Below are 16,063 nucleotides of genomic sequence, written 5' to 3'. Positions count from 1 at the left end.
AAGCTTTCTGATGACTTTAGCAGGTAGTCCACGATAAAGGAAATGGGAGATTGTGTTGGAGGGATACGGCTCTGCGAACACCAAATCGAGAATCTCTTCCACTTGGCTAAGTAGGTAGTCCTGGTCGATGGTTTTCTGCTGCACAGAAGAACCTCCCTCACGGGGTCTCAGCATGAGAGCTCCAGTGGATTCAACCACGCAGCTTCCAAGCCATGAGGCGGAGAGACTCGAATTTGGGATGCTGGAGCCGGCCGTGATGTTGAGTGATGTCTGGAACTAATGACAGAGTGATTGGAGTATCCACTGATAGCTCCAGTAGCATGGTGTATCAATGCTGACATGGACAGGCTGGTGCTACCAGGATCACCGAGGCTCTGTCCCTGTGGATTTTGAGGAGGACCTTGTGAACGAGTGGGATAGGAGGGAATGTGTAGAAGAGGTGATCTTTCCATGGAAGAAGAAATGAGTCTGCCAACAAGCCCAGGCAGTGGTTCAGAAAGGAGCAGAATTGCAGGCACTTCCTGTTGCCCCTTGTGGCGAACAGACAGATCTGGGGAAACTCCCCATTGTTGGAAGATATTGCTTATTATGTCCGGGCGAATGGACCACTCTTGATTGTGAAAAGATCTGCTGAGATGGTCTGCTAGGTTGTTCTGAGACCTGGGGAGATAGCACATTCAATACTCTTGGAAGCGTCCTATGCAGAACTCCCAGAGCTTGAGGGCTTCCTGACATAGGGGAGAGGAGTGTGCTCTCCCTGTCTGTTGATCTAAAACATCACTGTTGTATTGTCCATCAGGACTGATATGCATCTGCCCTCCAGATGAGGCCGAAAAGCCTGACACAGCAGACGAACTGCTCTCAGCTCCCTGACATTGATGTGAAGCAACAGTTCCTCTGGAGACCAGAGGCCCTGAATTCTGTGCTCTCTGTGGTGCGCTCCCCACCTCCTTGCCGAATGGTCGGTGACCAGACACAACGAGGGGTGTGGTTTGGAGAAGGCGACCCCTGCACATACCATTTGGGGGTCGAGACATCACTGAAGAGACTCGAGAACCCACAGTGGAAGTGACACTACCATCTAGGCTGTGTCTGCTCGGTCGATACACGGATGCCAGCCAAGCCTGGAGAGGTGCGAGTCTGAGCCTCGCGTGTTGCACCATGGTGCGAGTGGCCAAGTCTGCTGAGTTCAGTACGGCCTGCAGTGATGTCCTGGCCACAGCCTTACCCTCATCCATCAGGGCCAAAAATTCGGACTTGGAACCCACCGGGAAAATGTCCGAAAATTTGGACATTGCATCCCACGATTTAAAATTGTAGTGGCTAAGGATTGCCTGCTGATTGTGATGCAAAGCTGGAGCCCTCTGCTGGAGTATATCTTCCTCCTGAAGAGATCCAGAGTCTTCCAGTCCTTAGCTCGAGGAGTAGGCTCCTGCTGCCCTTGCCTCTCCCTCGTGTTAACCACCGCCACCACCACTGAGTCTGGCGGGGGATGAGAAAATAGGTATTTGTAACCCTTGAAGGGCATGAAATATTTTCTTTTGACCCCCTTCACTGTGGGAGTCAGAGAGGTAGGAGTTTGCCACAAAGTTCGGGGGAAGTGCCACCCTGGTGTGCACCACCGGGTCCAACACTTTGGTGACCTCCTCTATCTGGATGCCCAGATTCTGAGCCACCTGCCTCAAGAGTTGCAGGTGGGCTCTGCTGTCCGATGGGGGAGGGCCCGAGGAGGTTCCTGCCACCATCTCGTTGGGTGAAAATGACAAGCAGGCCCATGCCAGGGAGGGTCCCTCCTGCCCGTCTGGCTCCGCAAAGCAGCCTCTGTTGTCTGCCGCTGCGCCCATCGCAGCGCTGGCCACTGTGCCCTCTGTGGCGCTGACCGTTGTGGCGGTGCCAGGCATGGTGCTGGTGGCAGCGCTGCAGTGGAAGCGGTAGCCAATGCCCGTGAGGGGTCCCTAGTCCTGGACACAGCCCTTCCCTCAGATGCAACCAAGGAGTGCCTGGAGATGGACCCCTGTGACTGACAGTACGCCCATGGGGTCCAAAAAGGCCACTGTGCCGGCATTTGCGCTGGCACCTGCCATTGCACTGGCCATGGCACCGGAGGGAAAATCTGTATTATATTCGCAGTCAGAGTTTCGCCAACTCCTGTGCCGGCTCCTTCGGGACACATAGGAGCCTGCCTCAGAATTGGACTCTGAGGAGTTCAAACGTGGTGACCAAGATGGCGCCGTGCCCGTCAGTGCTGGGGAGATGGAGAGCAGTGCCACGTCATTGCTGGTTTCCCCCTGGACTGCACCAGTGCTGGAGGCTTCGGGACCGGTGCCCTCTCACATTGGTCAGGAGAGTGCAGACCCGTCAGGGCTATGAGATCCCTGTCAGCCTCGAAGGTCTCCAGCATGGAGGGAAGGTCTATGTCCTCCACTTGGCCCTCCTCAAGAGGCACCAGACTTGACAGGCCCCACTGTGGGCCCGGAATCGACTGTGCCAGCTGCTGTGCATGTGGGGAGGAGTGGCCTGGCACAGGTTGCACTCCTTTAGGTGGCTCACGCTCTGACGCTCGAGAGGGGGAGTGCCCTGTCCATCTTCTTTTCTGGCACAGGTGACTGAGAGCAGTGCTGCGATTCCACCCGGGAAGCAGTCTTCGGTGTCGGGGAGTGCCAGTGCCGAGGGTGTCTGACCCCAGCGTCCTTCCTCGGTGCCGCGTCCTGGATTGGAGCAGGTGCGCTGCACACCAATGCCAACGAGCCCAGTGCCGTGTCCATGGGGCTTGATTCTGGCTGTGGCCACAGAGCTGCTTCCATCAGCAGCAGCTTCAGCCTGTGGTCCCTTTCCTTCTTGGTTCCGGAGTGGAAATTCTTACAAATTTTGCACCTGTCCGTTTGATGGGACTCTCCCAGGCACTTCAGACAAGCGATGTGTAGGTCGCCCTTTGGCATCGGCTTCTGGCAGGCCCCACATGATTTAAATCCCTGGGACCGAGGCATACCCCAGCCCAGGGAGAGGGAAGGGAAACGGGGGGAAAACCCCTGGTAACAAGGGTTCAACTAGTCTAAACTAATATCGAAAAACTATTTTTAACTATTTACAGAAATATATGTACAACAAGCAAGCTAGAGGATTGCATGTTTGGACGACAGAAGAAACGCTCCAACGACTGTCACTGGTGGTAAGAAGGAACTGGAGAGGTGGTGGGTCGGCAGCGCCCTATATGCGGCGCCATGAATGCATGACTCCAGGGGGCTCCATAACCAACACAATGAGTACTGCTAGGGGAAAAACCTTCTGGTGACTGCATGCGGCACGCACATACCTAATTGGAATTGACATGAGCAAGCACTTGAAGAACCACCAATCTTCATGCAACATCTGCTCCACGTCTGGCATATGATTCTATGCGAGACATGTATTTCCAGCGCTGACACTCAGATTTCATTAAACAGAAGCCATACTGCTGTATATTTCATTGAATTAATCTTCTGAATGATAAGTCACAGCACAGAACTAATATTTTGTTGAGGTCCAAGGAGCTGGTTTCACTGTTTTAGCCAAGTGTTTAATGATAGACAAAACTTCACGCAGGGGCATTATATATACACAAGTCGTGATGGTTCCCAATGGGACTTGTGTGAGTAAAACCTCTGGCTTAATTAATAAATATTAAATGCCACAAATAGAAAAATTTAACAAAATTACTCACAAAATAGCAATTATACAGGCAGTATATCAGGAGTGAACATATATTTTTCTGTTGGCTAAGAACATGAGTAACTTTATATGCAGCTTCACAGCCCCTCGTACAGGTCCAAAATACTGCAGGCTGAGTCATCACATGCCCACAGAGAGACATTAATTCTAGGAAGAAACTTGCGAGGTCAGAAAACCCAAACGTAAATAAGCTAAAAACAGCAACTCTGGGAAGCACTGAGACAATGCAGCTTATCAAGAATAAAGTCTAGATGAAAAATAAAGTTTTATAGCCAAGACTAACATCAGAGATACATCAGTACTGCAGACAATAATTAGGAATATACTCACCAGTTTCTCTCTACTGACTATCAGTAACCCCCGGGCTCCATTGATCTGAGCAAGCCTGACTTTCTCATAGAAGGTGCAGTTCCCCCGCATCACCATAGGGATTCTGTTATGAAATCCCCCATCTGGTACATCAGAAGGAGAACACAAGACAGACGCTGTTTGATCCTGAAGCTGCAAGAGGGACTGCAGAGGAAGAAACATTAGTTGAAAAGTAAGAATCACTAGTTGAAAAACCAAGAGCAGAAACTATAGGAAAAAATATCACTCTTAATTTCTTTATATTAAGCAAGAATTGCCATGTACAAAACAAACATACAAACAAACAATCCACCCCACCACCACTCTTCCCTCCCCCACACAACTCCAGGATCTAAGGAACAGGCACAAATATCTGAATTTAAGTTGTAGTAAAACACAACACTTATACAGACGCCCCCCCCCCCCCCCCCCCGCATTACGCAAACCCAACTTACGCAAATCCGCACTTACAGAAAAAGTTCCCTAAACTAAAAAGTTGGGGAGCACCTGTATTAGAATGATGTCAAGGTTACTTTGAACATTCAAGTCAGGAAACGAAAGTCAGAGTTCTCACAGTAGCATGAACTCTGACATGCTGCCCATCTTACTTTGTATTATAGACTGTACTATTAGCACCACCTATAGTTAACATTGCCCAACACCTAATATTATAAGACGCTATTTTCAGTTGCTTATAGCTTTGCCAATCTTTAACAATTTGGTCTGAAATTTTCCAAAGTGAGCATCTGCCCCAGGCTGAATATTTTTTTGGAAAGTTACAGTTAAAATAGTTCAGCTGTTTCCAAGAACAAGACTGGGGAGAAATGTTTTGCCAATGTTAAAAAAAAGAATCATAAAATTGTTTTATTGAGAAACCTTAACAATACCATGCTTGATGCAAGGAACTGACATTTTGCAAGGGGGAAGGAGTCGGCCTGGTGTCAACATTGTGCTGTTTGCCATTCCCATGCAAATTTGCCCAAACTTGGACAAGTTGTAAACTTTGAAAAAATCTCAGTCTGCACATTCTCAGTACAGACTTTTGAGAGCTAAGAAGCTAAATTATCCAATGATTGCATCTGTACTGAAGGTCCATCCCAGGGATTCAAGGCCTGAGCAAGACTTTCCCTGTAATTCAGGGTGGATAAAAACTAATTTCTACCGTGTGAAGGACCCAACGGTCTGAGGTGATTTGGGACCACGCCTGGTAGAAATCGGATAGATGTGCCGAAAAGGGGAAAGAAGGATCCGGTTGACAGGTTGGTATGTTGCCTTTGGACGCATCCTCAAAAAGGTCTGCTTAGGGCGATGGCGGTTTTGGTTTCTGGGTCGCCTGTGATTCTGGTCCTGTCAAGACTGCCCCTGGTATGGTCGTGACATGGGCTGAGGCCTAAAATTGTCTATGCTGGGTGGCAGGAGTGTGCAGCCCCAGTGATTTCAGAGTGGCTCGGGAGTCTTTTAAGCTTTGGAGACTCAAGTCAGTCTTTTCTGAGAATAGTGTAGTGCCCTCAAACAGGAGATCCTGGATTGTCTGTTGTACCTCCCCGGGGAGGCCCGAGGCCTGCAGCCAGGAGCAACGGCACATTGCGATGCCTGAGGACATGGCTCGCGTTGCAGAGTACACTGAGTCCTCATCCACCAGAGCTGAGAATTCAGACTTAGAGTCCAGTGGGACAAGGTCCAAGAATTTGGACATTGCATCCCATGATTTAAAGTTATATCAGCTCAGGATCGCCTGCTGGTTTGCAATTCAAAGCTGGAGCCCTCTGGTGGAGTATATCTTCCTCCCGAAGAGGTCCAGTTTCTTTGTGTCACTAGCTCAAGGGGTAGGCTCCTGCTGCCTTGCCTCTCCCTTTCATTAACAGCCGCAATCACCACCGAGTCTGGCGGGAGTGGGGAGTGAACAAATATTCGTAGCCCTTGGAGGGCACAAAGTATTTCCTCTTGACACCGTTAGCTGTAGGGACCCTAGAGGCCGGCATTTGCCAGAGGGTCTTTGTGTTCTCCTGAATAGTTTTAATCAGGAAGAGCCAGCTGTGATGGGTTTGGTCACAGAGAGTCCCTTGGGACTGTCACCTGATGTGCTGAAATTACCTCTGAGCCCATTTTCCCTAATGGTTCGGGATTCCAGAGCCCTGCCTTGTTGAGTCAGACACGCTAGCCAGCTGCAACACAGACCAAGGTCTGAACCACATCCCCAAAGCTGCAGGCTTTAACTGAAAACCACTTGGCAGGTTACCTATCTCCAGCACCCAGTTTTCAATGGGATCCAAACCCCAAATAAATCTGTTTTACTCTGTATAAAGCTTATGCAGGGTAAACTCATGAATTGTCCGCCCTCTAGAATACTGATAGAGAGATATGCACAGCTGTTTGCTCCCCCAGGTATTAATCACTTACTCTGGGTTTGCTACTAAACAAAAGTGATTTTATTTAGTATAAAAAGTAGGATTTAAGTAATAACAGACAGAACAAAATAAGTTACCAAGCAAAATAAAACAAAACATGCAAGTCTAAGCATAATACATTAAGAAACTGAATACAGGTAAATCTCACCATCAAAGATGTTGCAATAAGCTTCTTTCACAGACTAGACTTCTTCCTAGTCTGGGCCCAATCCTTTCCCCTGGTACAGTCCTTGTTAGTTCCAGCTTAGGTGGTAACTAGGGGATTTCTCATGACTGGCAGCCCCCTTTGTTCTGTTCCACCCCCTTTTATAGCTGTGGCCCAAGGCGGGAACCCTTTGTCTCTCTGGATCCCCACCCTTCCTTCTAAATGGAAAAGCACCAGGTTTAAGATGGATTCCGGTAACCTGTGACATGGTCACATGTCCTGTGAGACTTCATTCTTCCAGGGCTGGCCTGCAAGTACCCAGGGAGGTTTGCAAATAAACAGAGCCATTTACAACAATTGTCCTAGTCAATGGGAGCCATCAAGCTTCCAAACCACCATTAATGGCCCACACTTTGCATAATTACAATAGGACTTCAGAGTTATACTTCATATTTCTAGCTTCAGATACAAGAATGATACATACATACATACAAATAGGATGAACACACTCAGTAGATTATAAGCTTTGTAGTGATACCTTACAAGAGACCTTTTGCATAAAGCATATTCCAGTTACCTTCTATTCACACTCATAAGCGTATTTCCATAGAACATTATGGAGTGCAACGTCACACCACCCTGGTGGGCCCTGCTGGGGATAAAACGTCCACCATTGGGTCTGACATCTCGGTGACCTCTTCCATCTTTATTCCAAGATTCTGAGTGACACACCTCAAGAGTTCAAGGTGGGCCCTGCTGTCGGGAGGGGGAGACCCTGAGGACACTCCTGCCACCGCCTCGTCTGATGACAATGATGAGGAACCCCGAACCAGGGAGGGTCCCTCCTGCCCATCTGGCTCTTCTAACTGCTGCGGCTCCACCCCAAATCGGTGTCCCCTCGGTGCCGGTCGTGGTGCCGGCCACGGTGCCTTCCGCGGCGTTGATTGTAGTGCCCACGGCAGACACAGTGTCGGGCACAGTGCCAGTGCCGGTGCTGCTGTCGGTGTCGGACATGGTACCAGTGGTGGCGCTAGTAGTCGTAGCAGTGACTGAAGCCCGAGAGAGATCCCTGACCCTGGACGCAGTCCTTCTCTCTGATGCAACCGAGAAGGAGCGCCCAGAGACGGACCCCTGGGACTGATGGTAAGGCCACGGGGTCCAGAAAGGTCACTGTGCCGGGATCTGGGCTGGTACCTGCCATTGAGCCAGCCACAGCACCAGGGGGAAGGTCTGTGTCATCCCCGCAGTCTGAGAGTGCCGGCAACTACGGTGCCGGCTCCTCTGGGACACACAGGAATCTGCCTCCGATTCGGACTCCAAGGACTCTGATCACTGATCACATGGAGGCACCGTACCTGTTGGTGCCGGGAAGATGGAGATCAATGCCAAGTCATAGCAGGCTTGCCCTTGGACTGCAGCAGTGGCCTCTGTGGTGCCTGGAGCCTCGGGGCCAGTGCACTCTCACCCTGATTGGGAGAGTGAGGACTGGTCAAGGTTATAAAGGTCCCGGGCCGCCTCGAAAGTCTCCAGTGTGGAGGGAAGATCCAAATCCTCCATCCGGGTCTCCTCTGGTGGTACCAGACTCAATGGCCCCTGCCGCTGGCCTGGAGTCGACAGTGCCAACTGTTGAGCAGGAGGGGAGATGTGGCCCAGCACAGGTCGCCCTCCCTTGGGTGGCTCCCATTCCGCGGCTCCCTGTCCATCTTCCTATGCTTCTTCTTTGGCACAGGAGACAGATCGGTGCTGCGAATGCTCCCACGCTGTGGACTTTGGTGCCAAGGAGTGCTGGTGCCAAGGGTCTCTGACCCCAGAGTCCTTCCTCGGCGCCACGTCCCAGATCGAAGCCAGTGTGCTGCACATCAATGCCGAGGAGCCAGGCGCTGTGTCCATGGGGCTCAACTCGGACGGAGGGCATAGAGCTGCTTCCATTAGCAGCAGCTTCAGCCTGTGGGCCCTTTCTTTTTTCATGTGGGGGCAAAAACTCCTACAGATTTTACACCTGTCCGTTCAATGGGACTCCCCCAGGAACTTTAGACAAGCCGTGTGTGGGTCGCTCTTGGGCATAAGCTTTTGGCAAACCCCACACGGTGTAAACCCCCGGGTCCAAGCATGCCCAGGAGAGGGAAGGGGAAATGGGGGGTAGGGGGAGAAGAGAAACTCCCCCCCCCCCGCAGTAACCCAAGTTCAGATATCTAAACAAACTATAAAAACTTTAAAAAAAACCCCACTATCTTTTAACTATTTACAGAGAAACTATGTTAGAGGATCGCTTGTGAAGACAAGAGACGAAACATTCCAATGATTGTCACTGGCGGTAAGAAGGAACTGGAGAGGTGGCGGGTTGGCAGGGCCCTATATGCAGCACCATGAAGGCGCGACTCCAGGGGGCTCCACAGCTGACCCAACCAGTGCTGCTAGGGGAAAAACCTTGCGGCCACTGTGCACACAGCGTGCACACACAACTAACTGGAATCAGTATGAGCAAGCAATTGAAGTAGTGGTGTTGTTTAGAAGCCCAAGAAAGGGGCTAGAATTTAAAGGGCTCAAGGACGAGGTTGAAGACCCTAGAGAGGGCCAACCATTTGTTGAACTTTGTTACCACTGGAAGGGGAATGAATGTGAGAGGTGACCTGGCTGGAGGGCAGGATCAGTGAGAACTGCTGAGGACAAAGATCAGCAGGGAGGAAGCGCTGGGGGATGGCCCCACAGTTTGAAGATCACTGCTTTCGACTGTGTGAGATTTGGCCAGAGGGCTGAGCCACTGAAAATCCTGATGAGGTTAACAACTGACAGGGGGCACCGGGAGAAAGAGAGAGTGAGTGCAGGTTCGCATCTGATCAATAGGAGGCGCTCATGAGAGGTGAGTGCACACCATCATACATCCTTTATAATTTGACCTAGTTTCCACTTCTTGTATGACTCTTTTTTGAGTTTTGGGTCACTGAAGATTTCTTGGTTTAAGTGAGGGTGGCCTCTTGCCATACTTCCTATCTTTCCTACACACACAGGCTCTTGTGCCCTTAATAATGCCTCTTTAAAAAACTGCCAACTCTCTTTTTCCATTAGACTTGCTTCCCATGGGCTCTCACCTACCAATTCTCTCAGTTTGCTAAAGTCTGCCTTCTTGAAGTCCACTGTCTTTATTCTGCTGTTTTCCCTCCTACCATTCCTTAGAACCACGACGGGATGGATCACTTTATGATGACCTGTTCTGTTCATTCCCTCTGAGACACCTAGCATTGATCACTGTCGGAAGGCAGGATACTGGGCTAGATGGACCTTTGGTCTGACCCAGTATGACCGTTCTTATGTTTTTATTCACTAGTTCTTCCGATTATTCTCCATACTTCTTGCATTAGTACACAGACATCTAAGATGTTTATTAGATTTCCCCTTTGTATTCCCTCTTGTCTCTCCTTTGTCCATGCTGCGACTTCCCATGTTCCCCAGAGATTCTGACCCTGCACCCACGGGGCTCCACATTTTGAATTTACCTGTGGGCTTTTGTCTCCTGCCCCCATCGAACCTAGTTTAAAGGCCACCTCATAAGCTTGCCAGTCTGTATCCAAAGATACTCTTCCCCTTCTTTGACAGGTGGGCCCAATCTCAGCAGACCACCTTCTCAGAACAAGATCCCATGGTTGAGGAAGCCAAAGTCCTCCTGGAGACACTATCCAGGCACCCATGTATTTACCTCCAGGATGTATAAGTCTCTGCCTAGACCCCTACCCTTGACCAGAAGGATCAATGAGAACACAACCTGTGCTCCCAGCTCCTTCAACTTCATTCCCATAGCCCTGAAGTCACTTCTGATCTGCTCATGGTCATATTTTGTAGCTCCATTAGTGCCCACTTTGGCAGAGCTCTGACCTTGCCCCTGTGGGTCCTGCGCTTCTAGGCGGTATATGCTAGCCTCAGTGGCTCACTGTGACCCTCCACGTAGCCCTTCTCTCTCTAGGGCCAGGGTTACAGTCTACTGAGCCCTTTTCATCATAAGCCAGCAAGGAGGTTGGTGAGAGAATTCCCACCGTCTCTGTTGTCCCTAGGGCTTGTTTTAGAACAGTTTAGCCTCCTGTCCTGAAAGGGGCCTGACTTCCCCTCCCAGGAGGTGTTCCTGTAGTGGTGGGTTGGGGGGAACCCGGGCCCGCCCTCTACTCCGGGTTCCGGCCCAGGGACCCTAATGGTAGCAGCTGTTGGCAGCCAACCTTTCACTGCCAGAGTTGCTGCATTTCCCTGGGCCACTTCCCCACAGCTCTCCTGCTTCTCCCTTCTTCACCCTTACCTTAGGGCTCCCATATCAATAACTTGAGGGTGTCTTCATTAACCAGCCCTTCAGCCGCACTTCCTCTCCTCTGGCTCTCCTCTGCCTGACTGGAGTGAGCCCTTTTTATAGTATCAGTGGGGCCTTAATTAGAGTCAGGTGGTCACATTAGCTTAATGGCCTCACCTGACTCTTTGCAGGTTAATTGGAGTCAGGTGTTCTCATTAGCCTGGAGCAGCCCCTGCTCTGGTCAGTCAGGGAACAGAAAACTGTTAATCCAGTGGCCAGTATATCTGCCTTCTGCTATTCCGCTGTACCCAACTGGCCTGGGTCTATCACATATCCCTCCCCCCTGCTCAACACCAAGGGTTTGGGCAGCTTGGGACACCAGACAGTGTACGCGTGATAAGCCATCAGCATTGCCATGGCGATTCCCTGCTCTGTGCTCTATGCGGAACTGGAAAGGTTGGAGGGATAAGAACCACCTGGTTACCCTTGTGTTCTTTTCCTTGTTCCATTGCATCCATTGAAGAGGGGCATGGTCAGTCACAAGGATAAATCTGCGCCCCAGCAGGTAATAACACAATGTTTCCATGGCCCATTTTACAGCGAGGCACTCTCTCTCTACTACTGCATATTTTTGTTCCCTCGGAAGGAGTTTCCTACTGAGGTAGAGAATTGGGTGTTCCTCCTCCCCAACCATCTGCGACAGGACGGCCCCTAACCCTACCTCGGATGCATCTGTCTGTAGGATGAAGACCTTGGTGAAATCTGGGGCTATCAATATGGGGTTACTGCAGAGGGCAGTCCGTAGGTTCGCGAATGCCCTCTCTGCTGCATCGGACCATCTGACTGGATCAGGACCACGGGCCTTCACTAAGTCCGTTAGGGGACTTGCCCTTGTAGCAAAATGGGGGATGAAACGCCGGTAATACCCCACCACCCCTAGGAATGTTCGGACCTGCTTCTTACGACTTGGCCGAGGCCAATTTCGGATGGCCTCTAACTTATTCAGTTGGGGTTTTACCAGACCTTTTCCTACCACATAGCCAAGATATTTGACCTCCGTGAACCCTACAGCGCACTTAACAGGGTTCGCCATAAGGCCAGCTCACCGGAAGGTATCAAGGACCGCCCCCACTTTTTCCAAGTGGGTCTCCCAGTCTGGGGTATGAATCACCACGTCATCCAAGTAGGCCGCAGCATAACTGGTATGGGGGCGTAATAACTTGTCCATGAGGCGCTGAAAGGTAGCTGGAGCCCCATTTAGTCCAAAGGGAAGGACCGTATATTGGAAGAGACCCTCTGGTGTAGAAAACGCTGTCTTTTCCTTTGCATCTTCGGCTAGGGGAATCTGCCAGTACCCCCTTTGTCAAGTCTAAGGTTGTCAAGTACCGGGCATTCCCCAGACGGTCCACTAGTTCGTCTATGCGGGGTATAGAGTAGGCATCAAAACTGGGATATCTCGTTTAGTCGACAGAAGTCATTGCAGAACCTTGTGGTGCCATCAGGTTTGGGCACCAACACTATTGGGCTGGACCACTGACTGAGATTCTTCAATGATCCCTATCTCCAGCATTTTCCTGACTTCCGCTTTTATTTCCTCCCTTTTGGCTGCTGGCACCCGGTAGGGCCTCATAGTTACTCTGGCCCCAGGGTTTGTGGTGTTGTGGTGATATGTCCCGGTTGTGCGACCCGGCTTTGTCGAGAATGCATCTTGATATTGGGCAATCATCTCAGTTACCTCTTTCTTCTGGACTGTCGTTAGATCAGGAGACACCCTCACCTGTTCAGGATTTTTGTTCCCTGGGTGCAGCTCTTCTCGAATCACTTGTGCATGCCTCTCGCACATGCCATGGTTTCAGAAGGTTGACGTGGTATATCTGCTCTACTTTTCAACGTCCTGGTTGTCGCACCTCGTAATTTACTTTCCCTACAGGTTCAACTATTTCGTAGGCCCTTGCCACTGGGCCAACAGCTTACTTTCAGCCGTGGGTACCAGTACCATTACTCGGTCACCGGGTTGAAACTGACGAAGCTTGGCTTGATGGTTGTAGTAGGTTCTCTGGGCCTCTTGGGCCTTCTCTAGGTGCTCCCTCACTATGGGAGTGACCTGGGCTATCCGGTCCCTCATCCGTAGTACATGTTCTATTACGTTCTTCCCCTCACTGGGTTCCTCCTCCCAAATTTCCTTGGCTATTTCCAGGATGCCTCGGGGGTTGCGTCCATACAACAGCTCAAAGGGGGAGAATCCGGTGGAAGCTTGGGGGACCTCACGGATGGCGAACATGAGGTACGGTAGTAGGTTGTCTCAATCTTTCCCATCCTTGCTTACCACCTTTCTTATCATGGCCTTGAGGATTCGGTTAAATCTTTCCACCAGACCATCGGTTTGTGGATGGTAAACCGAGGTCCGCAGGGTCTGGACATGGAGCAGGGAACACAAGTCCGTCATCAACTTGGACATGAATGGTGTTCCCTGGTCTGTGAGGATTTCTTTTGGTAGCCCTACCCGGGCAAAGAATGCCACTAATTCTTTGGCAATGCTCTTGGAAGCTGTGTTTCGTAAGGGGACAGCTTCTGGGTACCTGGTTGCATAGTCTAGGATGACAAGCACATAATGGTGGCCTGGGGTCGTTTTCTCTAGCGGCCCCACAAGATCCATGGCGATCCGCTCGAACGGAACTTCGATGATCGGCAGGGGTACCAGAGGAGCTCGTAGAAGTGGACAAGGACTGTGCAGTTGACATTCGGGGCAAGAGGCACAGTACCGCCGGAGGTCTTCATGTACCCCCGGCCAGAAGAACCTGCATAAGATTCGCGCCTGGGTTTTCTCCACTCCCAAGTGTCCTCCAAAAAGGTGACTGTGAGCGAGGCTTAATATTGCCTTCTCGTGTTTCCGGGTGACTAGGAGCTGGTGTACCTCTTGCTCCTGCATTTGCACGACCCGGTAAAGGAGATTCCTCTTGATCACAAAATAAGGTCCTGGCCCCGGGGCCTTTCCCTCTATGGGTACCGCATCTATCTCAGCCACCTCCTTCCTGGCGTTCTCGTACCTTGGGTCTTCCACCTGGTCCCGTCCAAAAGTCTCTCTCTCTGGGCTTAACAGCCCAAACTCTGAGGGATCTGTCTCTGCCCTCTCGGCTGGCTCCATGAGGTTGGGGTTGGAAGTGGTCTCTGACCCCTCCTCTGTCTCGGGGCCCTCCCCTTCAGTTGCCCGTGTATGTCTGCCTACACAGGTGACCCTCTGTCCTTGTATCAGGATTCGGGTACCCAAGGCCTTGGCCGCCCTTCTTTCTCTTTTGGTCTTCCTGACTTTCCCCGGGACAGGGAATAGCTCCTGGGACATTTCCGCGAAAAATGGGAGGTGACATTCTGCCGCGGAAGACTCCTGAAGTTCGGGGAGCCCCTCTCCCTCCAATTCCTCCGGTGGGAGCAAGTTTCCAAACCCGGGGAAATCTCTACCTATGAGCACGGGGTATGGGAGGTTTGGGACTACCCCTGCTTTCACCCAGTGACATTTCCCTGAATTTCAATTTTTACTGGTATGATGGGGTAGTAGCTAACAGTCCCATGGACACAGGTTACCCCCGTACGCTTGGCCTGCATTAACTGGCTGCGCTTCACTAATTTATCCAAAATTAGGGTGATAGCACTCCCCGAGTCTACAAGTGCCATGGTTTCTACCCCATTCAACTTTACCTGCATTGTATATTTATGACTGCGACTCCTACAATATTGAGTAGGCTGCATGGGTCTGTCTCGTTCCCTAGGTTACACTGCATTGGCTCTATGACATTGGGGCACTGGGCAGCTATTTTCCCCAACTCCCCGCACCCATAACACCTATAATTGCTTCTAGTCACTCCCCTATCACGTGGGTTAGGGGGTTTAGTCCCAGGGTTCCCCCCACTCAGGCCTTCCCCTTCCTTCTGGGTTCCCGACTGGTTTTCAACCTCCCTCTTCTTCCATCTAGGATTTCCTGGGGGTTTGGCCACCTGACCCTCCACGGTCGGGGTCGAGTGTTTGATTCGTGAGGGGCCTTCCTTGGGTAGCTGGGTTAATTCTCTGGCTGTCATCCGTCTTTCCACCAATGTGATCATTTTGTCGTAGGTGGACGGATCGTTCTGCCAGACCCATTTGCAGAGATCTGGCGGCAGTCCCCGCATGTAATGGTCCATGACCAAAGTCTCTAAAATCTCCTCCAGGCTGCATGCCTCGGGCCGTAACCACTTCCGAGCGAGGTGTATGAGGTCGAATAGTTGGGACCTTGGAGGTTTGTTCTCCCTGTATTTCCACTCCTGGAACCTCTGGGCCCGTACTGCTGCCGTCACCCCAGATCGTGCTAGGATCTCTGCCCTCAGCCGGGAATAGTCAGCGGCATCCTCAGTGGGCAGATCAAAGTAGGCCTTCTGGGCCTCTCCGCAGAAAAAAGGGGGGAGAATGCTGGCCCACTGCTCCAGGGGCCACGCCTCAGGCTGAGCAGTCCTTTCAAATGAATCATAGAATATCAGGGTTGGAAGGGACCTCAGGAGGTCAACTAGTCCAACCCCCTGCTCAAAGCAGGACCAATTCCCAACTAAATCATCCCAGCCAGGGCTTTGTCAAGCCTGACCTTAAAAACCTCTAAGGAAGGAGATTCCACCACCTCCCTAGGTAACCCATTCCAGTGCTTCACCACCCTCCTAGTGAAAAAGTTTTTCCTAATATCCAACCTAAACCTCCCCAACTGCAACTTGAGACCATTACTCCTTGTTCTGTCATCAGGTACCACTGAGAACAGTCTAGATCCATCCTCTGTAATGAGGATGATATGCCTCTATATCATCGTCTGCCGTCACCTTTGGCAGACAACCGGTGGCCCTCAGGGTTCGCGTCCCATTGGATCCCCGGGCCTGGGTGGTGAGGATCTTCAGATGGTCCACAACCTCGCGCAGGAGGGCTCGATCTTGGGTTGCCTGGCTCATTAATAATTGGTTGGTTTCCTGCTGTAACTTCATGGACTCCTGTTGCGCCATCGCCTGAGCCCGGGTTGCCTCCTGCTGGGCTGCTGTGGCTTACACCAGTGCTTTCAACACCTCCTGCATGGTGGTATAAATGAAAATCCACAACCAAAAACCCCAGTGCACTTTTTTTTTTTTTTTTTTAAGTAAAAACCTCTTTGTTCCGCCACGCTGTGAACAATCACGATCC

The 16,063-nt window shown here is 51.0% G+C and overlaps 1 protein-coding gene across 2 annotated transcripts in view; it reads right to left on the bottom strand.

Annotated features, from left to right (window-relative positions):
• The window catches only part of SPPL2B (signal peptide peptidase like 2B), a 109,411-nt gene that overhangs the window by 42,917 nt on the left and 50,431 nt on the right, over positions 1-16,063 (bottom strand). For both annotated transcript variants that reach the window (XM_024216595.2, XM_024216596.1), the window contains exon 3: positions 4,039-4,221. In XM_024216595.2, the coding sequence (XP_024072363.1) occupies positions 4,039-4,221 (183 nt within the window). The remainder of the gene's footprint in view (positions 1-4,038; positions 4,222-16,063) is intronic.

Source organism: Terrapene carolina, unplaced genomic scaffold (assembly GCF_002925995.2).
Source record: "Terrapene carolina triunguis isolate 2854851 unplaced genomic scaffold, T_m_triunguis-2.0 Scaffold662, whole genome shotgun sequence".
In the NCBI taxonomy this organism is placed as follows: Eukaryota; Metazoa; Chordata; order Testudines; family Emydidae; genus Terrapene; species Terrapene triunguis.
Note: the sequence above shows the minus strand (reverse complement) of the source record. Positions and strands in the feature narration are given on the sequence as shown.